This window comes from Phaenicophaeus curvirostris, chromosome 7 (assembly GCF_032191515.1).
Source record: "Phaenicophaeus curvirostris isolate KB17595 chromosome 7, BPBGC_Pcur_1.0, whole genome shotgun sequence".
Classification (NCBI taxonomy): domain Eukaryota; kingdom Metazoa; phylum Chordata; class Aves; order Cuculiformes; family Cuculidae; genus Phaenicophaeus; species Phaenicophaeus curvirostris.
The window spans coordinates 5,788,133-5,805,183 of record NC_091398.1 but is presented as its reverse complement, the minus strand read 5'-3'; the positions used below and the strand labels follow the sequence as shown (position 1 = coordinate 5,805,183).

At 51.5% G+C, this 17,051-nt stretch overlaps 1 protein-coding gene across 1 annotated transcript; it reads right to left on the bottom strand.

Annotated features, from left to right (window-relative positions):
- Positions 1 to 981: 981 nt before the first annotated feature.
- Positions 982 to 14,577, bottom strand: ASB1 (ankyrin repeat and SOCS box containing 1). Its single transcript, XM_069860684.1, has 5 exons — positions 14,517 to 14,577; positions 12,996 to 13,137; positions 9,789 to 10,091; positions 4,237 to 4,622; positions 982 to 2,362 (listed from the first exon to the last, which is right to left on the bottom strand). The coding sequence occupies exons 1-5, from the start codon at positions 14,554 to 14,556 to the stop codon at positions 2,229 to 2,231; spliced, it is 1,005 nt and encodes a 334-aa protein (XP_069716785.1). The 5' UTR covers positions 14,557 to 14,577; the 3' UTR covers positions 982 to 2,228.
- Between the last annotated feature and the right edge of the window lie 2,474 nt (positions 14,578 to 17,051).

Here is a 17,051-nt window from a genome sequence, read left to right as displayed (position 1 = left end):
CCTACAGGTCAAGTCCATGGGAGAGCCTAGAGGACCTGCTCCTGTAGTAACAGGACAAGCAGGGCTGTTGGGCAAAAGCCATCCAAAACCAAAAAGCAATGTAGCTTAAACAACCCCACTGCCCTGTTCCTACAGCAAGTCAAGAAGAAGAGCGACCAGAGCACTTCTTTGGTCACAAGAGAGGTTGTCTTACTGTCCTTGCAATCCCACACTTAAGTCAGCTCTCAACAACAGGTTCCCAGGCACCAACACCCCACAATAAATTAATCCCCAACATCTTTAGCATCACATCTGGAAAAATCCCCTTGCCAATTGCATGAGAAGAACATCTGGCAAAGAAATATTGTCATAAAAATCAACTTGTAACACAGGGCCCAGAAAGAACTTGGATCAGTAAAGCAAAAGCAAGTACTGATTATCCCCTGGGTTTTTACCCAAGACCCTGAGGGACTATCACCTCTGTCTTCCTGAAGATGATGTTTTGACATGTTTCCTATACAATGACCAGGTTGCTTCAAGGAGCTGGTTGACCCTGAGATCCCAAGGAAAGTTCTCGGCTCACTGCAGCACGACACTCTGCTATGGACTTGTGACAGGAAGGCAAACAGTAACATAGAGGCACTGGAAATGAAAGGAACCCAGGCTGCTGCATGCAGCACTGCATTTAGAAGCACATAACCTCCTAACTCTCCGAGAAGTCCTTTTTTCTGCATTTCATAGAATGCTGGTAGAAGCCATGTGCAAACAAGAAGACTGTTAAGTGGATCTGGGAGGGTTTTCTCTGGCCACGCTGCCACCATGGTAAATGGAGTAAAAGGTCGGTAGGAAACTCAATCTTGATGTGCTGCGCATTGTCAGCTGCTTTACTGGGCCTTCAGTAACATCATAATCACAGCAGTACTGCAAGCTGGCAGTCTAGAGATCGTTTTGGTGTCCCTTCCTTCATAATCACACGGATATATTCACAGGCATTCAATCAACTACCATCCAGCACAGCGACACAACAGTTTAATTTAGCAACTCCTTCACTGTTGCTCCTGGTCACTCCCAAATACTTAAACCCATTTGACAGTGAACAGGAGATAAATTTAGCCATTAGTTTTCCAAAAAGTACCCCAGAAATCTGTCAGGTTCACGTACTGGCTTTATCACAGTCCTCATCCCACCACACACGCAGTGGCAAGCGAGCCCATGGGGATCCCATCCTCACAACAAGCTGTGTAGCCATCAGTTTCCAGAGGTGAAACTCCCTTTTCCTCTTCTCTCCATGCTCTCTCTTTCGTGCTATGGCAGTGGTTGCAGTCAGGAGGATGGGCCAGCCCCTGCCCGGTCCATCACAGTGCTGGAGGGAGAGTCTCAGGTGCTCTGGAGAAACGACTCAGACAAGACAGGATTACATATTCTGCTACTCTCCCATCTGTGTGATGGGGTCTCTACACGAAGAAAGCCAAGTCAGCAGCTACCTTGCAGCACGTAGAGACACAGATATAATTTTCCACATGACGCACAGCACTGGACAGGAAACCTGATGCATTTCACACCAGAAGAGGACAGAAGAAAATACACCCAGTTTTACAGCAGCAACTACAAACTCTGTCAGGAAGGGAAAGGTCAGGTACTGACGGCAGAAAGAGAACAGTGCTGTTTTAACACCCTTACAAAGGTGAGGAGATTCCCTTGTACACTATAGGAAGAGGAAAGGCTTAAGTACGGACACTTTCCTCAAGCAGAAGCGCCGCTGAGACCCAAGTTGTGTGCAACACAGAGCAGTAACAGAGGTAGAGTCATAACAAACAGACGTATGATAACAGCTCTGGGACATATTGTATTTGCCCATATAACACCCACACACACTTATTTACCTCATCACCCAACCAGCTGCAAACGAGGTCACCAATTAGATTATAGAATCACAGAATAGTTTGGGTTGGAAGGGATCTTAAAGTCCCTCCAGTTCCAAACCCCCTGCCATGGGCAGGGACACCTTCCACCAGACCAGGTTGCTCAAAGCCCCATTCAACCTGGCCTTGGCACTGATAGCTTAAGAACAGACACACAAAATCACTGCACCCTAAATTTGAAGGAGAAAATCACAGGGGCAGGGAAATATGTGCACTCCATGAGCGATACAGTATTTCACTGGGGGGTAAGGGTTAGGATTGGCACCTGGCTTTATCAGCGCACTCATTTACCAAATCACACTGTCCCAGAAAGCAGCCAGTTGCCCTTTAACTGTGTTCGTGAAGTAAAAATTGTTTAATGGGGTCTGGGACTGGAAGAATATGGATCAGATCCAGACGAGATTTGCCAAGTGTTCTTCGTACGGTTATGCGGCAGAGAGACAAGAGGCTCCGGGTGCGGCCTGCAATGAAGAAAGAGAAAAACTATTGAAGGGTAAAGAGAGGAAGAGAAAGGGGTAAAAGCATTTAAATCGTGCCAAGCTCTGGCTAACAGTTGAGGAGCCATTTACCCCTTCCAAACGCTGAGGCCACGTCCTGCACAGTAATATGAAGACAGGGCAGAAGAGCTGAGAGTGCACAAATCCTCTCTGTAATCAGGCCAAATCTTTTGGCCAAAGGTTTGGAGCAGCTGCCACACGGGCACTTCGGAAGAGCAAACAGGAGACTGCATGGGGTTGTGACCAAGAAGTCAGTCCCTGAATGACAGGGTTCAAGAGATCACAGCTGAACCCACACTAAGAGAGGCTGTGAGCAGCTTTATGCTTATCAGATCATTTTGAAATTATATGGACTTCATTTTTGCTCTAAAGCACCTCCTAGGAATCAAAAGCATTGACAGCCAGCTCAGGCCTTATCCCATCTTGCTTCCGAGGGCTCCTTTTGAGTTCATAGAGAGCTCTTTCAGCCTAGGGACAAGAGGATGGTGGTGTCCATGTTGATTTAGGATCTGGACCTCCAAGGCACCATTCCACTATCCCGCATGCTCTACCTGAGGAGCCCCATTTGCCTCCTAAACCCAGCCTTAATGGAAACCACCTGCTCCATCTTGTGTGTGTCTCTTCTCAGCTAAAGTCCAGGCAGGTTTAAAACCCAGGCACGTGCAGAGCTGAATAACTTTAGGGTGGGAGCTGGGGGTCGTATCGCACACCCTGAATCCCTTTGAAATTCCTCTGGAGTTTGAGAGGGAAACCCCATTTCCAACCCTGGTGCAAAGCCCCGGCCATCACCAGCCGAGCCTGGTGGTTTTATGAGGTGCTGCCCTTGATGGAACAAGGGTGCACACTGGACTTATGTTGCTTTTGTTATAAAAAGAAAGAAATAGCAACTAAATTTAGGCACATTCAGGTCTGAGGCTCTGGTTTACTTCTTTTGTAACTCATTTGCTTCCTCGTGGATGTTAAATTCAAAAAGCCACCTTTTTCCTACTGTCTTCCAACACCATCCAAGTTCCTGCTCATTCACTACCACCACTGGTGGTTTTACTTCCCAACTACCCTGCCCAGATAGGGCCACCTCTTGGGTGGCTCCCTGGGCACCCCCGCAGAGCACAGAGTCACTCAAGAGCAGTGAGGGCTTTGGAGAACTGGGTCTCACTGGATATGCCATAACCTGCCTGTGGTTTGAAGACCTGAAGTTCAGCTTCAACAGAGCCAAGCTACCTAACCTCACCTCAGGCTGCAAAGGACACCACTCAGCAATGGAAAAGCGCTGGGAGAAAGACAAACACAAAGTTACCGAAGCTAGGCTGCTGGTAGGCATCATTGGACTGAAGGACTCAAGATGGAGAAGATCGTGTGCAGATGCAAAACGCAACAAAAGGAAAACAGAGTCTGGCCGGAGGCTCATGGGGAAGCCACCAGGTTGTCACCAGACCTGTCAGAGCTGGAGGTAGGCAGCAGCTTGGCAACACTGAGGATTGTTGTCAGGGAGCCACAAAGGCCAGCCCCATGGTCCTCTCCTGCCTGACTGGCCAGCAGCAGCAATCTGGGAGCCCTACCAAGGGCAATGAAATCATTACCAAGCAGCTTAACACCTTGTTAAATCCCAGTTATCTTTTCTGTGTGTTAGAATTGTTTTACGCTTCCAATTTAGGTCTAAAATGCTTACAGGGGCTTTTAGCACACAGTTAAAGGCACTTGAACAGACTGACTGGAGAGAGGGTGGTAACATCCACCCTACCACCACCCCCTAACCACCAAATAAACTCTCCAAAGAGCTCTCCTGAATGTCAAGATAGATAAAAGCAGAACCACTGCAGTAAGTCAAAGCCACTTACCCCTTGCTTCTTGGAACACCTGCAGAGCCTCAGGGTTGACTTTGACCCTTCCTGAGGATTCAGCTCCCAAGGCCTCCACTTTCACCAGGTTCAGATTGGCTCCAAAGTCAATCAAGAGGTGGACAAACGCCGCTTCACAGCCATGCCGCAGGACAGCGTCCATCACACACACCGGGGAGCCCCGGGAGAAGCCTTGGATGTTGATGGGCCCACAGCAGTTAAAATCTGGGTTGGCTCCTGCCTGAAGCAGCAGCCGGAAGCACTGGAGGTTGTGGTAGGCAGCGCTGATGTACAGTGGGCAGACCACTAGGGTGGTGAGGGGCCTCACAGAGAGGCTGGGAACCCGGGAAGTGAGGTGGTGATTCACATCCACATCTGCACCGTACCTGGGTGGGGAAGACAGAAAAGCAGAGGTTTGGAAACAAGGGCAACAGCATCATGACTGCACCCCAGCGTGACAAAACAGCAGGTGATGAGACTGAAGGATTCCTGTAGTGTGAGCACCCTGCCTGTCTTCGCTACTTCTGGGGCCCACCAGCCAAGAACCCTCAGACAGGCCAGGTGGGGCTTCTGAGTGGGGATACTGTATCCAGCGCAGTCTGATCTTCAAGAAGCAAAGCTGCTTCTCTGCCCGCAATAGCCCAGGATTTGGAAAGAGAAGGAGAAGCTTGAATATCTTCCTTGCCCTCCTGAAGGATGTGCCAAGCATGGCCTTGGCATAAGGGACAGCTGAGCCCTGAGCCAGCACCATGCAATGCTGGATGCTAATGAGCCAGCTGGGGAGCAGGGATGTTTCCAAATGACTCAGTTGAAGAGATGTAGTGAAATAACTTCCCCATCAGGATAAAACAGGCCATAAAGCAATACCAGCAATCGATCTGACTGTCACGAACAGCAGGGGAAAGGAAACAGAAATCTGCGCTCAAGAGTGAGACATAGATGACAAAATCCTGCTCCCAAAAGAGCTAGGGTGGCTGAAATTCCATCAAGGAATCAAAAAGGGGCCTTTCCCCTTGTATTCAGCTCAGCTGAAGGGAGGTACCTGCCAACTCTGAGCACACAGGAAACTGGAAAAGCACAAAATAGTTGTGTCAGACCTTCTGCTCTCCCCATCCATCCTGCACAGCTCTGTCAACAGGTTCCATGTTATACTGGACACTGCAGTTCACTGGCTGGCACTCCCAGCGCCGAAGGAGACGCCTCCGTGAGCTGCAGCAGCAAACCTCTCAAATCTTTTGCAACTGGCCTCATCCGACCCCACAGAGAAACCTGCACCTCACATCTTTGCTGCACAGTGCCATGGTGTCCCAACTGCCCTACAAGCCCTGCGGCCAGAGCCAAGCAGACTCAGGCTTGCTGTGGCACAGAGAAGGCACACAAGCTGGCTAAAAGCCTTGCCTAATGGAATTCAGCATCATTATCAAACAGAAGCAGCACCCGCAGCATGCTTCTTTTAGGGACCATGTTGTGAACAAGGAGAAAACAGCACTTATTGGCTTTGGTTCTTTTCATTTTTTTGAAGGAAGTGAAGAATGCGGCCTAATAAATGGGAGCAAAAAGGCCAAGCACCGCTCTCCAGAAAAGCCCGGAATCTAAACAATGGCAACGCTGCAGAAAAAAGAAATGGCAGAAGCAAGCTTTTATTTCCCCCAGGCTGGGTAACAACCAAGCAGCAGGGACACTGTAACTCCATCTACTTCACAAACAGCTTAGATGGCAACAAGGAGGAAGACAACACAATCCCCTAAGGATTAACTAGGTTTAACTGCAGCATTGCAGAACAAGCAAAGCCCTGTCCCTTCTCCCCACAGATAGACAGAAGGTTCCATCACCCATCAGTCCTCCCAAAAGAGCAAACTGAACGTTCAGCGAACTAGATTTTTCTGCCTTTCCTAGACAGCACTCTAGTCCCTTCTGTGGTTAATAAAATAAATAAAGAACCACCTGGGGTCGAATCCTGCAAGCACAGCTCTCACTGAACCCAGAAGGGTCTGGTTCCGATCCAATAAATACTTAACCAAATGCTTCAGTTCCAAGGGCAGAAACAGTCTCAGTTAAATTAAGCACACAGCGAACAATGGGCGAGGAAACTTGTCTAAGAGCTGCAAATAGCACACAGTATATTTTTACCACAATGCACATGATCTCCCAAGCATGAATGCCTTGGTTGAGATCTCAGGAGGGAAGAAACATAGAAGAAGGACAGGGCAAGGCAGTAATGACACTACCAAGGGTGGGCTGGTCCTCACACCAACCACAGGACCATAATTTGCTTCTCAGGCCAAGCAGCTGGCCCAGGGATCGCTGCGCACTAAGGGGACATTCCCAATTTTGGCGACTTCTTGCTGAATCTGCATTGCTTCACCTACAATGGAGCACAAAAGGCTAAATAAGACGTGCCTGTTTTCCACAGGCAATCGCACATGTTCCTGTAAGTCTTAAATTCAGACTATACAAGCACTTGGATTCTGTGGTGCAGTGGGACTTCAGTAGGGCTGATGTAGGGCCACAGTCCCGACCAGACCGCAGGTACTCCTTCATTTCAGTCCTTTTTTTCCATTATCATCACCAAAATTCTCAGTGGAAACACCTAATTGAAAGTAATACAAAATTCTTCTTTTATCACAGTTAGGCACGTGCCTGAGGCATCGGGATGGCTTGTAAGATCTCCTTTTCACTGTTTATTAGTTTTGCAGAAGGATCCTCTTGCCCTTAACATGCTGGGTCAGCTCTCAGCTACCCTGCAAGTACAACACAAGAGACCGATACCATCGCAGCATGATCACATCACAAGCTGCTAGGAAAGTAATCTATACTGGCAATATAATCCTAAATATTTCCACCAGCCATCTTATAAAATGGATCACTGTTCCATAGCCGTGTGCGCTTTTACTATTATTGGATAAAATTTCAGGTATCGCTTGGTTAGCTGGTTCAGCAATTGTGTTAGGATTCAGCAATCCTGACTGTGCTACCATAGAACTAAAAAAAAAAAATACCACACCAGATGATGTACCACGAGTCCTGTGTCCAGTTCTGGAATCCCCAGCATAAGAAGAATATGGAACTGTTAGAAAGGGTCCAGAGGCCATGAAGATAATCTGAGGGCTGGAGCACCTCTGCTATGAGCACAGGCTGAGAGAGTTGGGGTTGTTCAGCCTAGAGAAGAGAAGGCTCCAAGAAGACCTTAGAGCAGCCTTCCAGTACCTGAACGGGGCTACAGGAAAGCTGGGGAGGGGCTTTTTACAAGAACACGTAGTGATAGGACAAGGGGGAATGGCTTTAAATTGGAAGGGGGAATATGTAGAACAGGCTTTAGGAAGAAATTCTTCACGAGTGTGATGAGGCACTGGTACAAGTTGCCCAGGGAAGCTGTGGCTGCCCCATCTCTGGAGGTGTTCAAGGACAGGTTGGATGGGGTTTGAGCAGCCTGTTCTGGTGGGAAGTGTCTCCGCCCATGGCAGGAGGGGGTTGGAACTGGATGATATTTCAGGTCCCTTCCAACCCAAACCATTCTATGATGTTTAGACACCTACAGCAAGCCTTAACTGGGCTGGGCTTTCTTTTCAGGACACCGAAGTACTCTCAAGCTGAATATGCCTCGGCAAACATGCCTTCCTCATCGCATTCCCCCTGCCAAATCCTTCAGATCAACGTTTTAAAAAATCTCTCAGTGAGCTTTGTAACACAAGAGTGCATTTTAAAGTAAGCAACTCCAAACAGATATGTGAAATACGTACTCAGAGACATTTAGAATTTTGGGCAATCTGACAATCTGGTATTAGCTTCGCAGCCTTGGGAGAGACGGTGTCTAATAAAAAGATATTGGACAAACTCCAGTTAATTTTTAATCCTGAAAGTTTTCCAAAATCTTGCTTTTAATATTGCTGGTGAGGTATCCCAAGGAGCAGACACATAAATCAAGGCGGCTCTCCATGCACACTGCTGGAATACCATTTGCTACATTTTGCCCTTAGCAGATACACCAGGGGAAATTCTCACAAATGCAGCATAGGACCTGAACCCAGTACCAGCAAGAATGTGGAGATGGGAGACATCCTTCCCTCAGCTTGCAAAAAAAGCAACAAGGGAGGGGCACCCTCTCCCCTTCTTTCTGTTTTGTGGCTTCCTTAAAGCTGCACTTGCATCAAAATGAACTTCAAGTAAAAAGGAAAGGAGAAAACTCCAAGTATTTTGAAGTGTTTCTATTTAAATCCTTTTGGATGTTATTTTCCAGCATTTGTGGTCATTGAAAGGATCCCTCAGAGAGCATTTCTGTGTGAATCCAAAAAACCCTCTTCTCTTTCGCTATTTCGTTCTGTAGCCTGTGTTTTCCCCTTATCATCCCTTATTACATAACATCAAGGACCCATATAGTCATTCAACATGGTCCCTTACGTGAAAAGTATCTAATCTAGGAGGATGGAAATATAGTGGCACAACTCATTGCTCTCTACAACTACCTGAAAGGAGGTTGTAGAGAGGAGCGTGCTGGCCTCTTCTCCCAAGTGACAGGGGACAGGACGAGAGGGAATGGCCTCAAGCTCCACCAGGGGAGGTTCTGGCTGGACATTAGGAAAAAATTTTTCACAGAAAGGGTCACTGGGCACTGGAACAGGCTGCCCAGGGAGGTGGTTGAGTCGCCTTCCCTGGAGGTGTTTAAGGCACGGGTGGACGAGGTGCTGAGGGACATGGTTTAGTCATTGATAGGAATGGTTGGACTCCAGTGGGTCTCTTCCAACCTGGTGATTCTATGATTCTATGAACACACAGGAAGACATTGAGCTTGCACAGCCTGCTGCCAGACCTTGAACCCACTCCCTGCTGGTGCTGCAAAGCAGGTCTCCAGAGGGAGAGGAGATCTCCAGCCACCCACCACCCAGCTAAGGTTATGGTTCATCACCTCACAGGACTGCCACTCCCTGCCCTGGAGGTGCTGACCCTTCAACAGAGCTGGGCATCAGGTATCCCGCAAGGGGAGACTAAATCAGATGCCACAGTGATGTCTTGGTGATGGGCAAACACCACGCAGCCAAGAACAAACTGTGCCAGCAACAGGCACCTCTCCTCCTAAGGACAGAAAACGGTTGGAGCAGCAGACCTAAGCAAAGGAAAAAGGTGTTTCCAAACCAGTTTTGGTTCAATGGAGGATCTGCCCACTCATAAATTCATCCAGAGGCACAGAGCTGGCAGTCAAGATAAAGGTTGGGGGAAGATGTTTTGCAAGGTTTGGCTATGACTGAACAGCGGATGGTGGGCTCAGACATGGAGACTCCACTATTGGGCTTTGTCTTAGAATAGGGATTGGAGTCAAACAGCAGGGCACCAACCTGCTGCCAAGGCCACAGGGAAGACAAGGGTTTCCCTTTGGTATCTCTTCGCCCTTTCTTTTGCTCATCTTCACCAGCCCTGCGGAGGAGGCACTGGGTTTCTGAGGAGGGAACGGATGCTCCGACACCCGTAGGGGAAAAGATACCAAGGGAAGAAGAGATGCAGGCAGAACCACCCCTCTCACCCCCAGGACCATCCCCAGCCCGGATCAAAGCTCTCACCTGATCAGCTCCCGGAGGATGTCTGCGCGGCCCACGCGCGCTGCATGGTAGACAGGAGTGCTGCGATGGTGCCGGCTTCCGTTGGGGTCAGCCCCAGCTTCCAGGAGGATCTTGGCACACTCAAGGTGCCCATTGACCACGGCCACATAGAGGGCAGTCTGCCCCTTCACGTCCACCAGGTCGATCTCAGCCCCTTTGCGGAGGAGGAAGTCAACGCAGGGGCCGTGGCCGGCGGTGGCAGCGATGCGCAGCGGCGTGCAGGGCAGCCACCCACAGCACCACACAGACTTCTCGTTGATCCGGCTGGCATCAGGAAAAGCATTGGGTCAGAGAGGGTCTCTGCATCGTTGCACCACCTCACCTACCCCAGCGCTGGACGAGGATGCTGGAAGAGCCCCAACAGCTCACTTAAAGCTTTTCCTCCCCATTTTTGGCACGTCACAGCAGCCCTGAAAAGCTCCCACCAATAAACAGAGTAGGTGCTGCATGCAGGTAGCCAGAGATATGCCATGTACTGGAGAGGGGCCTGGAAAATGGGTTTTATCGTAACTCTGCAGCTGCACATATGCACCATGAGGGACAAACCCTGCCTCAAAACTCAAGAAAAAATTACCAATAAAAATATAAAATACTGCCTACTCCCTCTTCACAGGGAGATGTCCCAAATCAGAAGTCACCAAGCTGGGGTCTACCAAGACTTAATTCAAGCTGCTCCCAAAAGGGCAGAAAGTCACTAAAGCAGCAGTGAAACAAGAAGAGGACGTGGAAGCAATCACAGAATCACTAGGTTGGAAAAGACCTCCAGGATCATCAAGTCCAACCATTCCTATCAGCCACTAAACCATGTCCCTGAGCACCCCATCCACCTGTCTTTAAAACACCTCCAGCAATGGTGACTCAACCCCCTCCCTGGGCAGCCTCTGCCAGTGCCCAATGACCCTTTCCATGAAAATTTTTTTATTATGTCCAGCCTGAACCTCTTGGCTTGAGGCCATTCCCCTTTGTCCTGCCCCTGTCACTTGGGAGAAGAGGCCAGCACCCTCCTCTCCACAATCTCCCTTCACGTAGTTGTAGAGAGCAATAAGGGCTCCCCTCAGCCTCCTCTTTTCAAGGTTAAACAACCCCAAACAATGTAGGGCAATACAGGCTTACATCCTTGTCACATCACTGGCAACATCCACACTCAGGTGGCTGCCATGGGATGACATAAACACAAATCCAAGGAAACTCAGCCCTGCCAGCAAGGAGCAAGCTTGGGAGGTGTGGCCATCCTGCACTGAACAGTGCAAGCAGGCCATTAGCACCCTTGTTGGACAGCTCTACAGGAGTAAGAGCCTTGGGAGAGGCTCTTGGCACTGGCTGGCAGCTGCTGAGATCCCCTCTGAAATAACCTGTATTAGCCATCACGCTCATCCAGAGCTCAGGTTAGCCCTACAAAGCTCAGAAACATCCAGTCCTCACTCCCAAATCCTCTGTAAATCTCTGCAGGTACCATTTTAGCAGGAACATGCAGAGAAGAAGGGAGTTCTTTAAGGCTAAGATAGGCTAGCAGAAGTGCTCTTTAGCCAGCGCAGCAGTGGATTTGGTCTTCCAGCTCACTCTGCGTGGGCCCATGTAACTGGTACAGGACAAAGCACGTTTTACACAGTGCATTTATAGCATCTGCTAGGACAGCAATGCCACATTTTTTTCCTTCAAACACATTTTAGGAAGAGGAGTGGCATAAACATCAAGCCTTCAGATGTTGTCTTATGATAAAAGTGCTCCCTCTAACCTTGGAGGTTTGGAGACCTCCACTCCACACCTACCCCCAAAGAAGTCACTTCTCTACTTTATCACCTGTGTGATGCCCCTGTAGGTCCAGCCCTCCTCCTCCCACCAAACTTTGCTGTTTCCTGCAGTGAAGGATGCCTGGCCCTGCTGCCACAGGTTTCCCACGCAGCATGGGACAAAAACTAAGCAAAAATCTCAGACCAAGGGTCCGGAGAGCCCCAGCTGCCCACATGGCAGAAAGAGGGGCTCATTTTTGCTGAAAGCACACTTTTTGGAGGCTGAGAGACATTTTACACTCTGAGTAGATCTCTCCGTGGTGCAGGAATATTAATCAATCATCTCCACAGTCACAGCCCTAGCATTGGGCAGATTTTGTAACACAGGGTGTTTCAGATTTGTAGATGACTCTAATCCCTTCTGCATGTTTTTCCCATCATCCATAGGCTTCTGTTTTCATGGCATTACATTTCCACCCTGCTCTGAAAGGAGCTTGTGTTGCAAACCGCAAACTGGCTTCAGATTTCCCTCCTGGGAGACCACAGGGGACAATCTGGGGAGCAAGAGGAGCATCCTCCCAACCAGTCCCACAAAACTAGTATGGGACGGAGTCTGAAAAAAGAGAAGGATGTGGGGAGGGTGTGGGCCAGCCAAAACCCTGGAAGCAGGACCTCGCAGTCTGGTGAGAATCTCCAGAGCCAGGGTGAGGTGTGGGCAGAGCAAGAAACCCCATCACTCCTGGATCCCCTCACCCCGAATGGCCTCCACCTTGGAAGTCCCTAACCTCTGGAAGCTCCTTCACCTTGGAAGACCCCTCATCCCTGGAATCTCTTCACTCTGGAAGACCCCTCATCCCTGGAATCTCTTCACCTTGGAAGACCCCTCATCCCGGGAATCTCTTCACCTTTGAAGACCCCTCAACTTGGTATCTCTTCACCTTGGAACACCCCTCATCCCTGGAATCTCTTCACCGCTGGAAGTCCCCTCACTCCTGGAAGACGCCCACCTTAGAAGCCCCTCTCACCTCTGGAAGCTCCCTCACTTCTGAAGACCCATCATCTTAGAAGCTCCTTCACCTTTGGAAGGCCTCTCACCTCTGGAAGTCCCCCTCATGTCTGGAAGCTCCCTTTACCCCTGAAGACCCAACATCTTGGAAGCCCCTTCACCTCTCAAAGCCCCCCTCATCCAGAGAAGCCCCCTAATGCCTGGAAGCTCCCTCATGTCTGGAAGCTTCTTCATCCCTGAAGACCCATCATCTTAGAAGCCCCTTCCCCCTGGAAGCCCCCTCAACCCTGGAAATTCTTGACCCCTACCTTAGAAGCCCCTCTCACCTCTGGAAGCCCCTTCATGTGTGCAAGCTCCCTCACCCCTAAAGGACCATCATTTTAGAAGCTCCCTGTCCCCTGGCCTCCCCCCTGACCCCTGTGATCTCCCCACCTCTGGAAGCTCTCCTCCTGCAGCAGGCTCTTGAGGGTGGGCAGGTCCCCCACATAGGCTGCATCGTGCAGGCGGGTGTCCTCGCAGTGCTCCAGGGGGTGGTCGCAGAACTGCTCCCGCAGCCATTCCTTCAGGTTTCGACCTGCGCTGGAGAGAGTGCGGCGGGGAGATGGGGCTGAGACCCTGAGCCCTGACCAGGGGCTGTGCCCTGCTCAAGCCACCGCCTGTCCCTTTCCCTTCCCGCTCCTGATGTTACCTGTACCTTATGTTCCACACCAGTTCCCCCCAATTCCCTACCTGCTCCCCTCTTCTTCCCCCCACTCCCTGCCTGTTCCCCAACATTCCCTGACCACCCCAGTACCTCCCCTCAGAACTCTGTCCGTTCCACCCTTTCCCTGCCCATTTTCCACCCTTTCCCTACCCTTTTTGCCCCCTTTCCCTGCCCATTTCCCCCTTTTCCCTGCCCACCCCATTATCTCATTTCCCCCCTTTTTCCTGCCCGTTTCCCCCCTTCCTCTGCCTGTTTCCCCCATTCCCTGACTGTTTCCACCCCCTTCCCTGCCCGTTTCCCCCTTTTCCCTGCCCATTCCCCCCCGCCCCTGCCCATTTCCCCCTTTTTCCTGTCCACCCCATTATATCCTCGTTTCCCCCCTTTTCCCTGCCCATTTACCCCCTTTTCCCTGCCCATTTCCACCTCTTTCCCTGACCATTTTCCCCTTCCCTTGCCTGTTTCCCCCTTTTCCCTGCCCATTTCCCCCCTTTTCCCTGCCCATTTCCCCTCTTCCCTGCCTGTTTCCCCCCTTTCCCCCGCCCATTCCCCCCTTTTCCCTGCCCGTTTCCTGTCTTCCCTGCCCGTTTCCTCTCTTCCCTGCCTGTTTCCCCCCTTTTCCCTGCCCGTTTCCCCCTTTTCCTTCCCAGTTTCCCCTGCCTGTTTCCCTCCCATTTCCCTTTTCCCTGCCTGTTCCCCCTTTTCCCCCTTGCCCTGCTCGTTTCCACCCCTTTCCCTGTTTCCACCCTTCCCCTGCGCATTTCCCCTTCCCCTTCTCATTTCCCCCTTTTTCTTGCCCATTTCCCCCTTTATCCTTGCCCTTTTCCCCCTTTCCCTGCCCTTTTTCCCCTGCCCATTTCCCCCTTTTCCCCTGCCCATTTCCCCCCTTCCCTGCCCGTTTCCCCTTTTCCTTGCTCGTTTCCCCCTTTTCCCTGCCCATTTCCCCCTTTTTCCCTGCCTTTTCCCCTGCCCATTCCCCCCTTTTCCCCTGCCCATTTCCCCCTTTTTCCCCTGCCCATTTCCCCCCTTCCCTGCCCATTTCCCCCTTTTTCCCCTGCCCATTTCCCCCTTTTCCCCTGCCCGTTTCCCCCTTTCCCTGCCCGTTTCCCCCTTTTTCCTTGCTCGTTTCCCCCTTTCCCCTGCCCATCTCCCCCTCCCCTACTCGTTTCCCCTTTTTCCTCGCCCGTTTCCCCTGTCCCCCTTCCCCTCCCCGTCCCCCGCTCTCCCCCCTCTCCCCGCTTTTCCCCCGTTACCCGCCTGCTCCCCGCCGCCGGGGGGCCCTCCCGCCGCCATCCGTCCGCCCTCCCGCCGGGGCCTCCGCCTCCCTCGGCCCCTCCCCCCGCCCCGAGCGCCGCCGCCGCCGCGCCGCTTCCTGCCGCCCGTTAAGGTGGCTCCGGCGGGCGGGAGAGGGCGGGTCAGCCGGAGCGGGGCCTCCTCCGCACCGCCTGCCCTTCCCTTCCCTTCGCTTTCCCTCCCCTCGCCATCCCTCACCTTCCCGTGCTCCGGTGTGTGCCCGTTGCCCCTTGTCCTGTCACTGGGCACCACTGAACAGAGTCAGTCCCCACCCTCCCGCTCCTCACCCCTCAGGTACTGATCAGCACTGATGAGATCCCCTCTCAGCCCTCTCAACAGACAGCTCAACCTTTCCCACTAAGAGAGATGCTCCTGTCCCCTCATCATCTTTGTGGCCTCCACTGAACACTCACCAGGAGTTCCTTGTCTTTCCCGACCTGGGAAAAGCAGTTTAGAATCACAGACTCACTACGTTAGAGAAGACCCATCGGATCATCGAGTTCAACCATTCCTATCAAACACTAAACCATGTCCCTCAGCGCCTCGTCCACCTGTGCCTTAAACCCCTCCAGGGAGGGTGACTCAACCACCTCCCTGGGCAGCCTCTAACAGTGCCCAATGACCCTTTCTGTGAAAATTTTTTTCCTTATGTCCAGCCTAAACCTCCCCCAGCGGAGCTTGAGGCCATTCCCTCTCGTCCTGTCCCCTGTCACCTGGGAGAAGAGCCCAGCTCCCTCCTCTCTACAACCTCCTTTCAGGTAGTTGTAGAGAGCAATGAGGTCTCCCCTCAGCCTCCTCTTCTCCAGGCTAAACACCCCCAGCTCTCTCAGCCGTTCCTCATAAGGCCTGTTCTCCAGCCCCTTCACCAGCTTCGTTGCTCTTCTCTGGACTCGCTCCAGAGCCTCAACATCCTTCTTGTGGTGAGGGGCCCAGAACTGAACACAGGATTCGAGGAGCGGTCTCACCAGTGCCGAGTACAGAGGGAGAATAACCTCCCTGGACCTGCTGGCCACGCCGTTTCTGATCCAAGCCAAGATGCCATTGGCCTTCTTGGCCACCTGGGCCACTGCTGGCTCATGTTCAGTCGCTGTCAACCAACATCCCCAGGTCCCTCTCCTCCAGGCAGCTTTCCAGCCGAACTTCTCCTAGTCTGTCACTGCACAGGGTTGTTGTGCCCCAAGTGCAAGACCTGGTGTTTGGCCTTGTTAAACCTCATCCCATTGGAGTCAGCCCAGTGGTCCAGCCTGTTCAGATCCCTTTGCAGAGCCTCCCTACCCTCCAGCAGATCCACGCTTCCACCCAGCTTAGTGTCATCCACAAACTTGCTAAGGGTGCACTCGATGCCTTCATCCAGGTCATTGATAAAGACACTGAACAGGGCTGGACCCAGCACTGAGCCCTAGGGACACCACTTGTAACTGGCCTCCAGCTGGAGTTAACTCCATTTAGCACCACTCTCTTAGTTTCCCAAAGACAAAAGTTGCAGAGAAGGTTTTATGTGGTCATATTGTCCTCTTCATCCCCACAACACAGCCCCTCGCGTCTCCTGTGGGTGAGCACACCCAGTTAGCCCTCAGGTTGCTGCTAACCCTTTGGGAGTGCCAAGGGAGGAAAAGGCATATGGAAAGATGTATGCACATGCTCCAAGAAGATCTGGAAGGAAAGTTGTTCGCATCAAACCCAACCTTCTCCCAGGACAACGCTCACAGGTGAGCTGATGGAGCTGGTCATTGTGTTGGCTCCCTGGTGCAGAGCCACTCTCAGAGCATCTGAAACTTCCCTCAGCTTCTGAGTCCCTACTGCCAGAGGTGAATAATGCTAATCCACGTAGCTTTCCTGCTGCTCTGTAGCAGGACATCAGTCAGCAGACACCAGACTCTGGCTGCAAACATGGCTTTCTGTAACTGTTCTTATTTGGGCTCAAGCAATCTGGAGGAGAGAAGCACAATCTGCAAATTGAACCCATTTGCCTTGTCCAGTGGGGACAGGAATCGATGGGTTTTTCAGAAGCAATCGGTGCTGGCCAGCACTGACACCTTCCCCTGCTGAGGCCAAGAAACATCCCCTGGAATGAATCAGCTGCCAGTCTGGAAACCTGACTCAACCTCTGTTTGGCTCTCCTTGAGTCGGAGGGACCAGATCTGGAAAGCAGACAACGGGACTGGGTAGAGCTCCAGCCCGCAGCTTGACCTGTGCTCCCTGACACTTGTGAAAGGCTTTCTAGGACTGGGATGGGCTCTGAGGTGGACTTGCCTACCCATCTCCCACTCTTTAGGAGACACCTTTGCTGATTTCACAAGCATCTTGTGTTCCCTGGGACACGGAGCAGACTCACCACCCTCCAATGGGCTCCTCTGTGAGCGGCACATTCCTTCCTTTGTTTCTAACCCCAATCTACAACAGCATCCAGCTGCAGAGGCTGCATGTGACCCGCTCTGTGCCGGCTCACCATGTACATCTCAGTTCCCGGTTGTTGTGCCTGACGATAGCGCAAG

Bases quoted from the DNA above. Each gene is read 5' to 3' on its own strand.
- ASB1 (XM_069860684.1), bottom strand. From the start codon at position 14,556: ATGGCGGCGGGAGGGCCCCCCGGCGGCGGGGAGCAGGCGG. The intron at 10,092-12,995 runs GTGGGGAGATCA...TCCTGATGCCAG, and splicing joins CAGGAGGAGAGCTTCCAGAG to CCGGATCAACGAGAAGTCTG. The intron at 4,623-9,788 runs GTGAGAGCTTTG...TTCCCCACCCAG, and splicing joins ATCCTCCGGGAGCTGATCAG to GTACGGTGCAGATGTGGATG.